At 43.2% G+C, this 16,187-nt stretch overlaps 3 protein-coding genes across 3 annotated transcripts in view; 2 read left to right on the top strand and 1 right to left on the bottom strand.

Annotated features, from left to right (window-relative positions):
- Nucleotides 1–43: 43 nt before the first annotated feature.
- On the bottom strand, nt 44–7,462 carry mrps11 (mitochondrial ribosomal protein S11). Its single transcript, XM_056607608.1, has 6 exons — nt 7,270–7,462; nt 1,559–1,663; nt 1,223–1,321; nt 942–1,071; nt 499–564; nt 44–244 (listed from the first exon to the last, which is right to left on the bottom strand). Exons 1-6 carry the CDS (start codon nt 7,323–7,325, stop codon nt 137–139), a joined length of 564 nt encoding a protein of 187 aa, XP_056463583.1. The 5' UTR covers nt 7,326–7,462; the 3' UTR covers nt 44–136.
- Nucleotides 7,463–7,646: 184 nt separating this feature from the next.
- Nucleotides 7,647–10,015, top strand: mrpl46 (mitochondrial ribosomal protein L46). The gene is made up of 4 exons (XM_056607607.1): nt 7,647–7,926; nt 8,345–8,549; nt 8,895–9,065; nt 9,585–10,015. Exons 1-4 carry the CDS (start codon nt 7,690–7,692, stop codon nt 9,827–9,829), a joined length of 858 nt encoding a protein of 285 aa, XP_056463582.1. The 5' UTR covers nt 7,647–7,689; the 3' UTR covers nt 9,830–10,015.
- A 4,679-nt stretch (nt 10,016–14,694) lies between these two features.
- The window catches only part of LOC130404043 (NT-3 growth factor receptor-like), a 15,467-nt gene continuing 13,974 nt past the window's right edge, over nt 14,695–16,187 (top strand). Inside the window, exon 1 of the mRNA XM_056608632.1 lies at nt 14,695–15,219. Coding sequence (XP_056464607.1) covers nt 14,990–15,219 — 230 coding nt within the window. The 5' untranslated portion in view covers nt 14,695–14,989. The remainder of the gene's footprint in view (nt 15,220–16,187) is intronic.

Raw genomic sequence — 16,187 nt, forward strand, 5'->3', positions numbered from 1 at the left:
TGCCTTAGATATCGAAACAAAGAAGTGTGTACTTCCACAAATAACTCCGCTCCAGCAAAGTCATGAAAAACATTTTAATTTATTTGCAAATTATAAACACAACCCGCCCCCTCCAGTACAACATGGTTTAGTCCATTCAGATCCTCCTTGCTTTGCGTGGGCGACATCCATTGTGGGGGACAGGGGTGTTGTCTGTGATGGAGACCACTTCGATACCGCCCATACTCAGACCTTTAATAGCAGACTGGAGAGAAAGGGGGCACTGTTAGATCAAAGTGAGAAACATGGACAGACATATAGATTACCTATCTGGGAATTTCAAGAATATAATACGAATAAGTGAAGAGTACATTGTATATATAGAGGGCTGACAATCTAAAGAACATGAAGTTGTGGAGGACGTGATGACTGAAAAGGCGGTTGGAAGGAGGAGGTGGAGAAGGAGGGGGGACTGATTACTATGAGTAGAAGGTGGTGTAGGAGGGTGTAGAGACTCACCAAGCGTCCCGGCCCAAGACCCTTCACCATGACACGTACGTAGGTCACGCCCTTAGCCACGGCTTTCTGGTGGGAGGACAGGCACAACGTTAGCTTCCTAGTTACAAGTTAGCTCCTAGCTTTAACAGGGCGCTCGGCATTATCTATTTTCCTTTCATAAAGGATGTTCCAGTGTACCCTATGCTAAAGGAGATTAAAAAGGAAGCATTGAAGCATCATTTAAGGAATTCTAACAGCTTTTATCATGGCTGCCACTTTGATACTTCCGGGTATTTTCATTCGGTTAGCAAGCTTCCAAAGCGAAAGATCATTTGACCACAGACCAAAACTAGGTTGGCTACAGTGGGTAAGCGCCTGTTTTAGCTAGTATCAGTATCATCATGGTTACTTAGGTGCCATCATGTTTAGAAAAAGCTCAGGGTTATTATGGGAAGTGTCGTCACCATGGCAGCCGAGTGTCCTGCAGTCTGAGCGGCGATGGGCGTCGACTTCTTGATGTTCTTGAAGCCTTCGGTTCCACATGACGTCCTGACCAATGACAGGCCAGCACTGTCCGTGACCTGGACGTGAGTACTGCCCGCGACAACAGAACCATTAATATTACAGATCCATTAATATTACAGAACCATTCAAACGACAGAACTATTTATACTGCAGAAACGGAGTACCACAGAACCATAGCGACCCCGAGAAAAACCGAAGCAGTTGGTCCAGCGATTCTTACTTGTTGTAAGTGGCCTTGATGTGAGCGATGGGCAGCTGGTCAAACTTATGACCCGCCCACCGGAGACTGCTCTCTTGACCTGGCAGTGGTGCGTACAAACTGACCAAAAGGAGAACACATTCACATGGTATAAGAAATAGGATCAATAGGTAGAAAGTCACAAATATAGAACCCCAAAGATATGACAAATGTGCAACTAGGGGTATACATAAGGTACAAATAACTATTACATTTAACACATAGAAGACATTTCAGATCCGTCCAGGTCTTTGCTGTCAGTCTGTACAGCGTTAACCTCCATGTCTGTATGGTGACCGGTTGTTATTAAAGCGGTACCTGAAGTCCTTGGCCGGCTCCTTTGCGCCCCCTGCGGCCGCCGTGGGCTCCTGCTGCCCGGCGGAGCGAGTGCCCACTGCCCGCTGCACACCGGCAGCTCCCCGGCTGCAACAGACCACCCAGAAATAAAAACACCACACTCTTAGAATATGGTATAGCTTGACAAATAATGCATGTTAACTCTTATGGGAGGACCACAAGTGTCACGGAAATAGTTATAAAGAAATACAAAATGCTTCATTATTTGATATTTTAATGGGCAATAAAAAGAGGAATAATAAAAATTATTTACAAATGAAATATTAATCCATCAATAAGTAGCTCAAATTAAAATGGGATTTACAAAAACAACTTAAAACATTCAATAAGTACATTATTTAAAAATTAATTAATGAATTCATAAATAAATGCAATTTAAAAATATATTTGAAAATGCAGTTTAAAAAGAGAAATAAATAACTGGATTCACAAATTGGATTAAGAATACAGATATTAATCAGACATTTAAAAGGGCGATTTCCTTGACATCTGCGTTTCCATTTCCCCGCTGCTTTTCCTTTTCCTATTAGCTATTCGATTTGCTTAGTCATTTAGCTTCTCCTTTTAGCCTCTCCATTTAGCCTTTCCGTGACACTTTGGGCCTTGCACTGGTAAAACAATGCAAATTAGCCATGGGATGTAACAAGCTCTCTGATTGGCTAGAGAGCCGCACCCGCCTAAACACTGTTTAAATGCGGCTGGCATATAACGATAGTTATGTTATTATAACTCTAGTTCTATGATTGTAGGCGTAGCCGTCTAGGCTTCGCCTTATGGGCTTGTCCCGTGCGCGCACTGAAAATTTCAACTATGCACCAATCGGCGTGGGCACCGCCCACATTTCCCACGGTATCGTGTCCATATAAGGCGGTGTATACCGTCGCTCATCCTCCACGCTATTCTTTCAGCATTTGGAGGGTACAGCAGGTGGGAAACTAGACGGCTACGCCTACAATCATAGAACTAGAGTTATAATAACATAACTATCGTTCTATTCCATGTAGGCTACGCCTTCTAGGCTTCGCCTTATGGGCTAAGGTGAAGCTGCGAGCGGAGCCCGATCAATGTACTCCTGCTGGACCCCAGTCAAAACGACTTGAGTCACCAGAGCACATAAAGACTCAAAAAGCCAAGGATGTGTAAAACACAACAGCTTAATAAAATTCCTCCTAGATCAAGCAAGGCAATGATCAAGAGAGAAAAAAGTGAGTCTGTAAAGACTCCGGCTCTAATCCGTGCTTCATGGAACCCATGAAAAGGAAAAGAAAAACCAGAGCAATACAGTTTCCATTAGGTCCGCTACCCCCGGGGGCGGAGCTACGGAATCTGGCTCTCCAATAAGGGGTCTCTCTCGGCCGTTTCTTATTTGAAAGAAACGGCGGGAGTGCCATACTGGCAAACAAAAACCACCTGACAATTGGCGGGCCAATAGAAAAACCCCCTAGCCTGTTTTTCATTTGAAAAACGGTGGGAGAGTAAGACTGGTAGTCAAGTCCAACTCGCCAGCCGGCGAGAGGAAATCCAACCACGCCGCTTTAAAGAACATGTCTATATTCTTTAAGCCGTAAAAGGGGTCCCGGACTCCAGCACAGAGTTGCCGAGTGAACCCCTGCACATGTCTAACATGTAAAAACTGACAAAGGGGCCGGGGGAAGCGGCTCTACTCAACGGCTCTTGAGTAGAGCCGTTGAAGCGGCCACTTTCCGTGTGGAGTGAGCTTTAACGCCCAACACTGGCGCCAAGCCCTGCCAAGAATAGGGAGAGCGCGGCCCCTGCTACTAGCGTCGCTATAACACACAAACAACTGTTGTGTGGAGCGGAACGCGGCCGAGCGATTCACGTACATAGCCAATGCCCGCACTGGGCACAGGAGATGCAACTCCGCCTGGGGGTGAAAAGCCTTAAGCACAATATCCCTCGACCGAAAAGAACTATTAATGTTCTACGGGAGGAACGCAGGATTAGGTCTGAGCAACGCGAAGGAGCTGTCCTCGTTTAGCAACAAGCAACTCGGGCTGACAGACAGAGCGGTTAGCTCACTGGCCCGCTTGGCAGAAACCAAGGCCAACAAGATCGTCGACGTCGATGATGCCGCCGTCGTCGTCCAGGTCAGGGGCCCCGGCCCTGAACAGGTCGATGGCCTCAGCGAGGTCCACCGAAGGGGAAAAGAAGAGATGCCTGGAGAGGATCCCCTCTTCAGGCAGCTCCCGGCATGCGACACAGGAGACGGGGGCCGCCATAGCAGCCGCGGCGTGGTCGGCGCCGAGGCACCGAAAGCACGCCAAGTGCCCGTCACCCGGTGCCAGGGAGGCGGGACAGGAGGCGCATAGGGGCCCTGAAAAGGACCTAGCTCCAGAAGCGCTCTCAGGTGGCCCTGAAAAGGGCCGTTTGTCCAAGGCCTCGCCCAAGCCGCTGCCACCGGCTTGGGAGATCCGTTTTGTCAGTCATCTTAATGTATTCTCGATTTTCCGCTGATAAGCACAAGTGCTGAAAGAAAAGGGAGGAGGATGAGCGACGGTATACACCGCCTTATATAGACACGATACCGTGGGAAATGTGGGCGGTGCCCACGCTGATTGGTGCAGTTGAAATTTTCAGTGCGCGCAAGCACGCACACGGGACAAGCCCATAAGGCGAAGCCTAGACGCCGGCGTAGCCTACATGAAATAGAACTTATCATCTTAAAAGGGTCTTCTTGGCGCCTAAACAGTGTTTAGGCGGGTGCGGCTCTCTAGCCAATCAGAGCGCTTGTTACATCCCATGGCTAATTTGCATTGTTTTTTTTGCAAGGCCCAAAGTGTCACGGAAAGGCTAAATGGAGAGGCTAAAAGGAAAAGCTAAATGACTAAGCAAATCGAATATCTAATAGGAAAAGGAAAAGCAGCGGGGAAATGGAAATGCAAATGTCAAGGAAATCCCCCTTTTAAATGTCTGATTAAAATCTGTATTCTTCATCAAATTTGTGAGTTATTTATTTCCCTTTTTAAACTGCATTTTCAAATATATTTTTGAATTCATTAATGAATTTTTAAATAATGTACTTATTGACGGTTTTAAGTTGTTTTTGTAAATCCCATATTAATTTGAGCTACTTATTGATGGATTAATATTTCATTTGTAAATAATTTTTATAATTCCTTTTTATTGCCCCTTAAAATATCAAATAATAAATTACTTTGTATTTCTTTATTACTATTTCCGTGACTCTTGTGGTCCTCCATAAACTCTTAGCTAAGAGCTTATGAATGGAAGTATAAAAATGACAGTACTAGTACAAACATTTAAGCCTGATGGAAGTGGTTCCGAGATATAGTGAGCTCCATTCAACTGAGTCACATATGTGCTGCTGCACAAGTGAATACGAACAATGTTATTCACATGTATGAACCATGTTCATATGAATCGAACATTCATATGAACCAAGTTAATATGAACCATGTTGAACAGAAGTATGAAACATGTATATGAACCATGTTGAACACAAGTATGAACCATGTTAATATGAACCACGTTATTATGAACCATGTTGAACACAAGTATGAACCATGTTAATATAAGCAAAGAGAGAGCAAGAACGTTTGGAGGATGAAAGCAGTGTGTGTCAATCTGGTAGTGACATAGAGGTGAGTAGCCTAAGAGAGGAGTTCTGGAAACTAGTAGAGCCTTGGCTTTTCCTATGTTCAATGCAATTTGTAAGTTACTTTGGATAAAAGCGTCTGCAAAATGATTGTCAAAGAGTAAATATTAATGGTTTAAACCAAATTTGGACATTAGAGCAGAATCCTGTTGGCAGTGGCACTGATGTCTACAGTCTGTTTCAGTAGTCTACTGGTAAATAGTTTGCCGATATCTGTGATATTATTCCTTCCATGTTTCCTCTGTTGTGTTCAGAGTAGAGCTAGTGAGCCAGCGGGAGAGACAGAAAGTTTGGAGGATGAAAGCACAGGGAGAGTTTGTCAATCTAGTGGTTCCATAGAGGTGAGTCGCCTAAGAGAGGAGTAAATATGAAAGGTTAAGACCGAATCATGACATTCAAGCAGAATCCTGTTAGCACACATGTACTGTATATAGTGAAGGGTTGTCAAAAAGATAATAATCGATTAAAAATTTAAAAAAATAATATCGGATTAGATACTCATGTGCAACAGTACCGATACTAAAATCGCTGTCTTCATCATCTTCATCTCTTTTTTTTTCTCTTCAGTTGACACACAACTTTACACAGCAGCGTTGTGTTGCTAATATAGCAATATAATAATTATTAATTCAAGTCTCATTCAAAGTTACACAACATTGTATAATGTATGTATTCATAGATTAATCCATAACTAATCAGAAAACATTTAGGTTATGTCCTTGACATGTCTAATTCTTTAACAGTGCATCATTCAATACGGCTAATGGCTTCACCATGAGATTAGCTCAGTGCGCTCTCTCCTGAAACTCATCTATGTACTTATTAAACAAGTGGTTGAAAATATCAGAAAATCTATGTTTTCTGAGGGGTAACCAAAGTTTTGGGGTGACTTAGGTCCATGAGATAGATGCACCTGGCTGGGTTTTACTCAACATTGGCAAATGTGATGATTATGCAATAAAAAATGTAATGGAAGTAAGAACTGGCTGGATTTTGTGTCCTTGTTGTGGTGGTGCAGGTGTTTGTTTGTGTGTGTTTTGTAAAAAAGACAAAACATCAATGAATGTAATGTGGAAAAAAAAGAACTGACTGGATTGGTTGAAATATTGAGGAGCATCAAATGTTATATTTAATTTAAAAAGTAAAGGAAAACAGAGCTCTGAAGTATATGTGTGTCAACCTTTTCCTAATTTCAAGTCTTCCACACTCCCAGACTGCTTGGTCACATCCAGTATTAAAGTGTTTTAAACATCCATCCCTAAAAAGGTCTTCAAAATTAGGTGCTAGGTATTGAGATTTTGCTCTCAGAGTGCACCAGATTAATGCATGTTCAAAATCTTTGCCTGGGGGGGGCCGGACCCCGCCCCCAGGCATTTGTCCCCCCCAATGTTGAAACCATGGCTACACCTCTGATATGAACCATGTTAATATGAACCATGTGGAACACACGCATGAACCATATTAATATCAGCCATGTTAACATCAAGTTGATTTTAACATGGTTGATATTATCAACCATGTTAATATCAACCATGTTGAACACACGTATGAACCATGTTAACCATGTTAATATGAACCATGTTGAACACACGTATGACACGTACACGTACACATTGGAACACTCGTTTGATCCAAGTTATTATGAACTATGCTAATATGAACCAACATTTTTCTGGGCCTATTTGACGTTACACTTGCTGAACTACACTAAACCACACTAACTGAGTCTCCATTCAACCAAAGATCCTCAAAACTACAGACAATATAAAAAGGTACGAAACGATACGGTATAAATCTTATGTTTCATTATGATATCACCTTTAAGAATGAATGGCATGCATAGTAGGAACTGTCCAACTGTCCTATGTTTTATTACGATATTAACAATAAGAACGAATGAACTAGTAACTACCAAATTATCTTTTGTAATATAATGATATCAACTATAAGAATGAATGGCACACATCTGTAGAAGTAAACATCATGTAACTAGAAGGATTAAGTAACATTTTGGTTGTAAGTATGAAGCCCTTACCTGGAGCAGCACAACTTCTTTATGGAGCCGACTAACGAACAGTTCAGCTTGAACATGATTTACGTGTATATCATATATGATATTATGTCATTGGATTTGATAAGAGGTGATACTCGGTGATATTTTGTTATGTATGTCCGAGCAGCTCAACAGCACGCTGACATTGAACCAGGCCTGCTGAGTCCAGTCCAAGTCGTCGGGGGTCACCGAATACTCACTCACTACAGCTTACATAATATTAATATCTATTTTTTTATTCAGAACAAAGTGAATGGCGTATAAATACTTTAAGTATCGTAAATCAGTTTAAATTAAACCTCAGACGAGCGTTAGTTTCCTACAACAAAATTATTATTTTAGATTACCCCTTTGTTTCCTTTATTGAACTCGTCCGCCGCAAGGACTTGTGGGAGAGGCAAGATGTCAGCGCCCGTGGTGAAGATGGCAGGTCGCTGTTTCTATCAACTCTATAAACTGTCCAACTCTGCCGGACGTTTAGCGTCCGGTAAGACGGGGATCCGCCAGTTCTCCGGTGCTGTAGTTAAAAATGCGGCGGAGCCGTGGAGGCTGCTGGGGGCGGCGTGTGTGCAGCGTCTAGCGGTCATCTCGGCGGACCAGAGACCCCTGGAGGCCAAGTTCTCTGAGCTGATGAACCAGGTATCCATCAAGGTGTTAGGGGCTAGAGAGGAGCCTGTATAGTCTCGGAGTGTGTTCAGGTTTAGGCTTATGATAGAGGGCGTTAGTCAGGGTGCATGTTAGGGGGATATTGTTAGAGGTATGGGGTTAGTGTTAGGGTTGGTTGACTTGTTTGATGTTCCAGGTGTAGCTTGAGTATCAGAACTTAAATGTAAATGTAAATGTTAACAGGGTATAGGTTTGTGTTAGAGGTTAGTTTAAGAGGTTTGTGTTATGTCTTTGTGTTAGAAGCAAGCGTTGGAGGTTATTATTAAGGGTTAGAGTTTAGTTTTTGAGGTTAATGTAGGTTATTACTGTTGGGGGAGGTTAGGGTTTTGTCTAGTGTGCTAGGTTTGTTAGGGGTTAGTAGGTGTTGATGTTGCTGATGTGCTGGTTGCAGATGGAGCTGGAGTGTAGCCTGATGTCAGACCACGAGCTTCGTCTCCTTGATGACAAAGAGAGGCTGAGGAGGAGGCAGGCGGTGGATTATGACTCGGACGAGGAGGAGGAGGCGGACAGAGACCAGGACATCGTCCTCACACAGGATCTGGAGGACGCGTGGGAGCAGAGACTCAAGGGGTTTGCCACCCAACCCCGGGCCCGAGGTGAGCAGTCACATCGTTGCACGTTATAATGTTGTTGTATTGATGTGCCGGTGTTGTGTTAGGCAGGTGTTGTCTTGTGCTATTCGGGTGTTGTCTTGTGTGTTTCAGGTGTTGTGTTATCCAGGTGTTGTCTTGTGATATTCATGTGTTGTGTTGTGTTACACAGGTGTTGTGTTATCCAGGTAATGTTGTTATTCATGTGGTTTATTGTGTTACTCAGGTGTTTAGCTATCCAGATGTTCTTATCTAGCTGTTTTGCTTTGTTATTCAGGTGTTGTGTAATAAAGGTGATGTGTTATCCAGATGTTGTGTTGAGTTATCCACGTGTTGTGTTGTGTATTCCAGGTGTGGTAGATGCGCGTTTGGAGCGGGCCGACCGCTGTCTGGCTGAGCCGCTGCTCCTCCTCACCCAGCAGGAGGTGGGGCCTGAGAGGCTGTGGATGCTGCCTCAGACCCCCTGGGAGGCTGGGGAGACCCTGAAGACCACCGCCCAGAGAGCCCTCTCCGCCACACCTGGTAATAAGTCACATCATTTTGTTTATATTCATAATCTGGGGAGCCACTGTTGATATGCACACATCCAGGTTTCATGTTTGTACCACTCCATGGTCTCCTAATATAAGTTGCATGGCAATGTTTCAGAGACATTTGCATTATGAAGCCTGCTTGGATTCTACTAATCGACGGCTGACGATGTATGAGACAACCACCTGCCTTGAGCGCATCAGTGAGCGATTCGTCTAGAAGAGATTCTAGACATGAACCTATCGTTTATCAATCTAGGTTGAATATAGCGTACAACACTTCAGCAGGTAGTTTTAACAATAGATGTCTAAGGCCCAATCCCATTTCTACCCCTTACACCTTCCCCTTGCCCCTTCAAAACAAGGGGAAGGGGAAGGCGGAAGGGGAAGGGGTAAGGGGTAGAAATGGGATTGGGCCTAAATCTCATCATGCGTTAGGGATGATGATGTAATATTTGTCTGGTACTCGGGTCTAGACATGATGATGATGTAATGTGTGTCTGGGTTGCAGGTCTAGACTTGCAGACGGTCTTCCTGGGCAACGCCCCGTGTGGCCTCTATAAGTACCGGATGCCCCGGTCGGTGCGGGACCGCGAGGGGCTCACGGGGGTCAAGGTGTTCTTCTTCAAGGCTGTAGTGAGTGGACCCCTCCCGCCTCCAGCCCCCTCCTCCCTCTGGGTCAGACAGAGTGAGCTCAAGGACTACCTGAAGCCGTCCTACCTCGAGAAGATCAGGCCCTTCCTCCTCAACCTTTGACCACAAGAAACCCCTCCTTGACCTTTGATTCCAAGATACCTACCCTCTCCTGGACCTCTGAACCCTGACCCCAAGACATCTAGCCTCTCCTTGACCTCAGACCCTTACATATACCATCTCCTACATGTGTGCTATGTTCTGTTATTTTAGATTTTGTACAAAAAATAAAATAAAGGTTTCATCATGAAAAAGTGGACCTGGTCGTCTTTAGAAACTGAACACACGCCTGACCTTGTACTGGACACCCTTCTCTAATATAATATAATAATATATATATATATATATATATATATATATATAATATATATATATATATATATACACACAGGTTTCTGGGCAGCGGATGGGCGCATGTAACCAGGGTGCATAATGCATAGGCAACTGATAGACAAATGTCAAGATGGCAAGGATTGGTTGCGCTAATCCAAAAAGCCACAGAAACAATTATTTTTAAATCCCATGGTGCTCATCCCCTTTGATACAAATAAGACAGGTACGGATCTAAGAAGGGCAGGTCTATAAAAGGGGGGATTTGAGTCGTAATATTATGATTGGTGTGAAGGAGATTTGCTTTAGTAGATACACCAGGCTTTCTATCATACATGTAGAATATAATATGCCCATAAGTGAGAATTTTGTTCCTGTAATTGGTGTAGATGGCCCCATACCATCCCCTCTTAGGGTTTCTATCATCTGGAGATTTTGAGATAATTTTAACGGTTATTAAAATATAACAAAATATCTTCGTTGACTGTTTGCAAGTCACTTGCAGGCTCATTAATGGCCACCTTAAACCCGAAAGTGAAGTTTATAAATCAAGTTTTTAGTCTTATCAGTTGAGCCCTCAAACCCTTTTTGGAATTACAAAAAGGCCAATTCTGTTTTTTATTTATGAGGTCAAATTATAGTCTTCAAGACATTAGAATGACATTCCAAACAAACTTTAGGTACGATAAATGAATATGCAAGGTAAAAAGTATAGACTCATAGACTCAAAGTTATAGAGAAAGGTACATACTCATAGCTATGAGAAAGTTAGAGCCTCATAGCTATAGATAATGGTACAGACTCCTAGCTAAAGAGAAAGGTACAGACTCATGGCTACAGAGAAAGACACAGACCTGTGGCTATAGAGAAAGATACAGGCCCGCGGCTATCGAGAAAGGTACACACTTAGTTATAGCCTGGTTATAGAGAAAGGTTCACATCCCTAATATTAATACACTTCCATCTGCCGGGAGTGAAACAAGAAAGGCCAGAACAAGCTATCCTAAAATATTGACCTATTCGACCGAACACAGCATACTTCCCATTTCAGATGCGTCAATTATTTATGTCTATACACTATAGCTCACTATACACCCCAAACCCAACACATTTTCTACCTTTAGAGGATGACAGGTAGAGCTTGACTGAGTGAAGGAAGGGGGGGTTTATGTGTTTGTATTTTTGAGAGATAACAGCATGTTCCTTAGGTAATGAGCAATCTAATAGTTGTCCCTATACTAGCATAGTTAAATATCTTTCTATGATAGCATATTTAAATATCTATCTATGCTGTTCTGGATCTCTGTTCTCACCACATCTCAGTGGTCATTAAAGATGAATCATGGCTATTTCCAGGCATGGCTAAAAGCCCAGCCGGCGATGTGCTTTTGGAGAGAGCTGGAGGTGAAGGGTCATAAGAGCTCCCCGTTGTCTTCACAATGTCACCAGGCACTCCCTCTACACATGATTTCATTTGGTCACACGATCTGCAAAGACTACTCCATCCACCTGACTCCAATGCAGCAAAACCTGGATTTGCTGGATTTGAGGAGTTGTCAATCCCTGATCTACCAAAGGATAAGAGAGGAGAGGTGGAGAGGGGGGCGGAGTAGAGAGGAGAGGAGGGGGAATAGAGTAATAGTAGTACATAAGGAGAGCAGGAGAGAGGAGAGGAATAGGAGAGACAAAGAGGAAATTAGGAGAGGGGAGAGGAGGGCCAGAGGCGAGTAGGAGCGAGGAGAAATTGGATTAGAGGAGTAGGGAGGAGGAGTGGAAGGATGAGAAAAGGAGGAGATGAGAGGAGGAGATGAGGAGAGAGGAGAGAGAAAAGAAGGAGAGAGGAGATGAAGAGAGGGGGAGGGAGAAGAGGAGGGAGGAGGGGGAGAGAAGAGAGGAGTATGGAGAAAGAGGGAAGGGATGAGATGATGAGGAGAGGAGTAGGGAAGAGGGAGGAGAGTAGGAGAGTAGGAGAGAAGGAGGGGGAGAGGAGAGAGAGGAGAGAAGAGAGATGAGGAGAGAAGCGAGAGATGAGGAGGAAATAGAAGAAAGGAGAGGAGAAGAGAGGAGAGGACAGAGGAGAGAGGAGAGGAGATTGTGGAGAGGAGAGGAGGAGACTAGGAGACGAGGAGAAAGGAGTATGGAGGTGGAGAGAAAGGTTCAGGAGACTGAGAGAGTTGTGATAGTAGGCTTGTTATTGATGAAGAGTGGACAGCTGATGAAGGTCGTTCAGGTTAAAAAGGGTTTAGCTTTAAAGGATTTAGTTTTGACCGAGGGATTTTCTCCCAGCAGCTGTTTAAATGTCCACATTAAACACCATGGATGATTGGATGCAGGCGGACATGAAGCACATCTGTGTTGATCTGCTGCTGCTTTACTGGATTGGTTGCGCAGGACGTTACCTTTACTCACACTCACCTTCTCACTCTCTCACACACTCACCCTCTCTCTCAGCTCAGAGTTCCCCTCTGTTCCGTAGTCTCTACTGTTCCATTATCCAAATTCTCTCTCTTTCTCTCTCTCTCTCTCTCTCTCTCTCTCTCTCTCTCTCTCTCTCTCTCTCTCTCTCTCTCTCTCTCTCTCTCTCTCCAACTCCCCCCTTTCTTTCTCTCTGTCTGTCTGTCTGTCTGTCTGTCTGTCTGTCTGTCTGTCTGTCTGTCTCTCTCTCTCTCTCTCTCTCTCTCTCTCTCTCTCTCTCTCTCTCTCTCTCTCTCTCTCTCTCTCTCTCTCTCTCTCTCTCTCTCTACCTCTCTCTCTACCTCTGCCCATTATGCTTACTCTCTCTCTTTCTCTTTGCCCTCATCCTAAACAAAAACCTGTTTCTATTTGCCAAAGCATTAAAAAACAGTATGATACAATATAAAATAATGTAACAATACAAATAACACCAACACAAATAACACCAACACAAACAAACCAATCTAACAATCGAATCAAAACATTATCTTAAACGTAAATAATATATGTAATTTTGAAATAATTCATGTTTTGTGACTCACTGTCTCACAGCAGAAGCCATACTGTCCGTTAAGGCAAGCTGCCAGAAGCCATGCTGTCTCTTGAGGCAGTCAGCCGGCCACTGTCCTTCTTGTCTCCCTCACTGTCTCGATGTCCAAGCTGGGCTAACTGAGCCTGCCTCATCACGAATATCATTCATTGGACTTTTTGGGACCAATGAATGATATTCGGTTTTCCGTATGCCAAGTTTTCCAGAATAGATTTGTGCTGGGGGACAGCAGTGTTTTGTTTAGCTATTCACAAAAGTCAATCAACTAAACCTTCTCCTCTCCTTTTCTCCTCTCTTCTGTTGTCCCCTCTCCTCTCCTCCTCTCTCCTCCCCTCTCATATCCTCCCCTCTCCTCTCCTCCTCTCTCCTCCCCTCTCATATCCTTCCCTCTCCTCTCCTCCTCTCTCCTCCCCTCTCATATCCTCCCCTCTCCTCTCCTCTCCTCTCCTCTCCTCTCCTCTCCTCTCCTCTCCTCTCCTCTCCTCTCCTCTCCTCTCCTCTCCTCTCCTCCCCTCTCATATCCTCCCCTCTCCTCTCCTCTCCTCTCCTCTCCTCTCCTCTCCTCTCCTCTCCTCTCCTCTCCTCTCCTCTCCTCTCCTCCCCTCTCATATCCTCCCCTCTCCTCTCCTCCTCTCTCCTCTCCTTCCCCCTCATCTCCTCCTTTCTCCTCCTTTCTCCTCTCCTCCCAGGTCTTGTCCTCCTTCGCTCCCCTCCGCCTCTCCTCTTCCTCCTCCCTCCTCTCATTGTCTCTCATCCCATGTCCTGTCCTCCTTCTCTCCAAGTCCTCCTCTCCTCCTTTCGCTTCCCTTCTCCTCCCATGTGCTGTCCTCCTTCTCTCCTCCTCTCCTCCTTCTCCTCCCTTCTCCTCTCGTCCCCTCTGCTGTCCTCCTCCTCTCCTCCTTTCTCCTCCCTTCCCCTCTCCTCCCCTATGCTGTGCTCTTTCCTCTCTTCCGCTATATTCTGCTCCCTTCTCCTCTCCTCCCATCTCTCCTTCTCTTATCTTGCTCTGTTTCTCTCCTCAGCATGTAACCTGGTCTCATGACGTCTGTAACCACGGCTACCTGATCTCAGGACTGCGGTAACTACAGTTATCTGGTGTCAGGAAATGTGTAACCATGGTTACCTGGTCTCAGGACAGCTGTTATCATGGGCACCCATTCTCAGGACCACTGAAACCATGGTTACCTGGACTCAGGTCCACTGTTACCATGGTTACCTACATATATATATATATACATGTATAAATTGATATTTTAATAATAATATTAATATATACAGACAGTATATTAAACTATGTAGAAACTCCTATATCTGCTATAAATACGACTATATCATAATAAGTACAGAGATATTACTACATCTACTTTGTATACTACCATATCATAAATACTACCATATAATAGTTACTATCTATAGATATATATCTATATATTGTATAAACATATGTATATGCATATGTGATGGTGTTGGTCGGATAGCCTTATATGGTCAGTCTGTCCGGCCGTCGCCTGACTGACCGACACACGTCAGAGCGCTAGAGGTGGTCTTCGCCTGGATCTCATCCGTTCATACCGTCTCTGGTGCTCGTGTTTTCGGATGCTAGGTGTGAGGAGGGTCGCGCCCTGGGGAGAAAATACTCCGGATCACTCCTACGGCATTCCAGAAAAAAATCCCTTCATTTGAATATTGGCAGAGCGAGCATCAGACCCTGGACACTACATCTAGTGAGGAGAATACCGTCAGGATTTAAACGCTCCACAACCACCACCTCCTGTCATCCTCTCCCCTCCACCTCTCTCTCCTCTACCTCTCTCTTTCCTTCACCTCACTCTCTCCTCTACCTCTCTCCACCCCTCTGCGGTGCCAGGGACTCCCTCCCGGGTGAAGTTATGGCTTGGGGTTGGTGGTGCTGGTGGAAGATCGTTTTCATGATGAGCATCTTCCGTCACTACCGGAGCGCCATGCTGGACTGCCCGCCAAGCTGTATCTGTTCCCCGGAGGAAGTGTTCTGTAACCGGTCTGACAGCGACCGCTTCTTCCCGCTGCTTGTCGTCCAAGAGCATGAGAGCAACCGATCCACTGGCGACATGGAGGACCTGTTCACCAACATCACTTCCATGTGAGAATTTCCCTTCATATACATTTATCTATCTATCGATCTATCTATCTATCTATCTATCTATCTATCTATCTATCTATCTATCTATCTATCTATCTATCTATCTATCTATCTATCTATCTATCTATCTATCTATCTATCTATCTATCTATCTATCTATCTATCTATCTATCTATCTATCTATCTATCTATCTATCTATCTATCTCTATCTCTATCTCTATCTCTATCTCTATATATATATATATATATATATATATATATATATATAACATATATATATATACATACACACACGAATAGGCTATAGTACAAAGTCTATAGGCCTATTAATGTACTGTATCTCATGGTTATAGTAAATGTATAGTGTATAGCTTTTATATTGGATTGTTTTATAAATAGTAGTATTTATAGTAGATACAGTGATATTAATAATATATATAGTATTATATATATATATATATATATATATATATATATATATATATATATATATATATATATATATATATATATATATATATATAATATATCTCATATATTATTTAAAGTTATCATAGTATTTATAGTATATAGTCGTATTTATACCTTATATCTCATATAGTATGGGTAGTATAGTAGTATCGATGGTGTATATATCATAGGACATTCATAGACGTATTTAAAGTGGATATATCATAGTAATTATACTATATGTATCAGAGAATTAAAGTAGATATAGTAATATAAATCGTGTAGATCGTATTGTATTTATCATATATCTAGTAGTTTATCTAGTGTATTTATGATATTTTTAGTAGTATATCATAGTCATAAAAGATCTAGTAGAAGATCAACTATATTGGAGATGCATCAGGTATTAAGGCAAATAACTTTAAATTAATGATTTCATCATAGAGATTACATACGCATATGACAGACATTTTTTCCATATTCTATAAAAAATATAATTAAGAAAGTTTGCATCCTT

The sequence above is a fragment of the Gadus chalcogrammus genome, chromosome 14 (genome assembly GCF_026213295.1).
Source record: "Gadus chalcogrammus isolate NIFS_2021 chromosome 14, NIFS_Gcha_1.0, whole genome shotgun sequence".
Taxonomy (NCBI): domain Eukaryota; kingdom Metazoa; phylum Chordata; class Actinopteri; order Gadiformes; family Gadidae; genus Gadus; species Gadus chalcogrammus.

Excerpts from the sequence above, each read along its gene's own strand:
- mrps11 (XM_056607608.1), bottom strand. The coding sequence starts at position 7,325 with ATGTTCAAGCTGAACTGTTCGTTAGTCGGCTCCATAAAGAAGTTGTGC. Across the intron at positions 565-941 it reads CAGGACACTCGGCTGCCATG|AAAGCCGTGGCTAAGGGCGT; the intron begins GTGACGACACTT and ends TCCTCCCACCAG. Across the intron at positions 245-498 it reads GTCTTGGGCCGGGACGCTTG|TCTGCTATTAAAGGTCTGAG; the intron begins GTGAGTCTCTAC and ends CTTTCTCTCCAG.
- mrpl46 (XM_056607607.1), top strand. The coding sequence starts at position 7,690 with ATGTCAGCGCCCGTGGTGAAGATGGCAGGTCGCTGTTTCTATCAACTC. Across the intron at positions 8,550-8,894 it reads CACCCAACCCCGGGCCCGAG|GTGTGGTAGATGCGCGTTTG; the intron begins GTGAGCAGTCAC and ends TGTGTATTCCAG. Across the intron at positions 9,066-9,584 it reads AGCCCTCTCCGCCACACCTG|GTCTAGACTTGCAGACGGTC; the intron begins GTAATAAGTCAC and ends TCTGGGTTGCAG.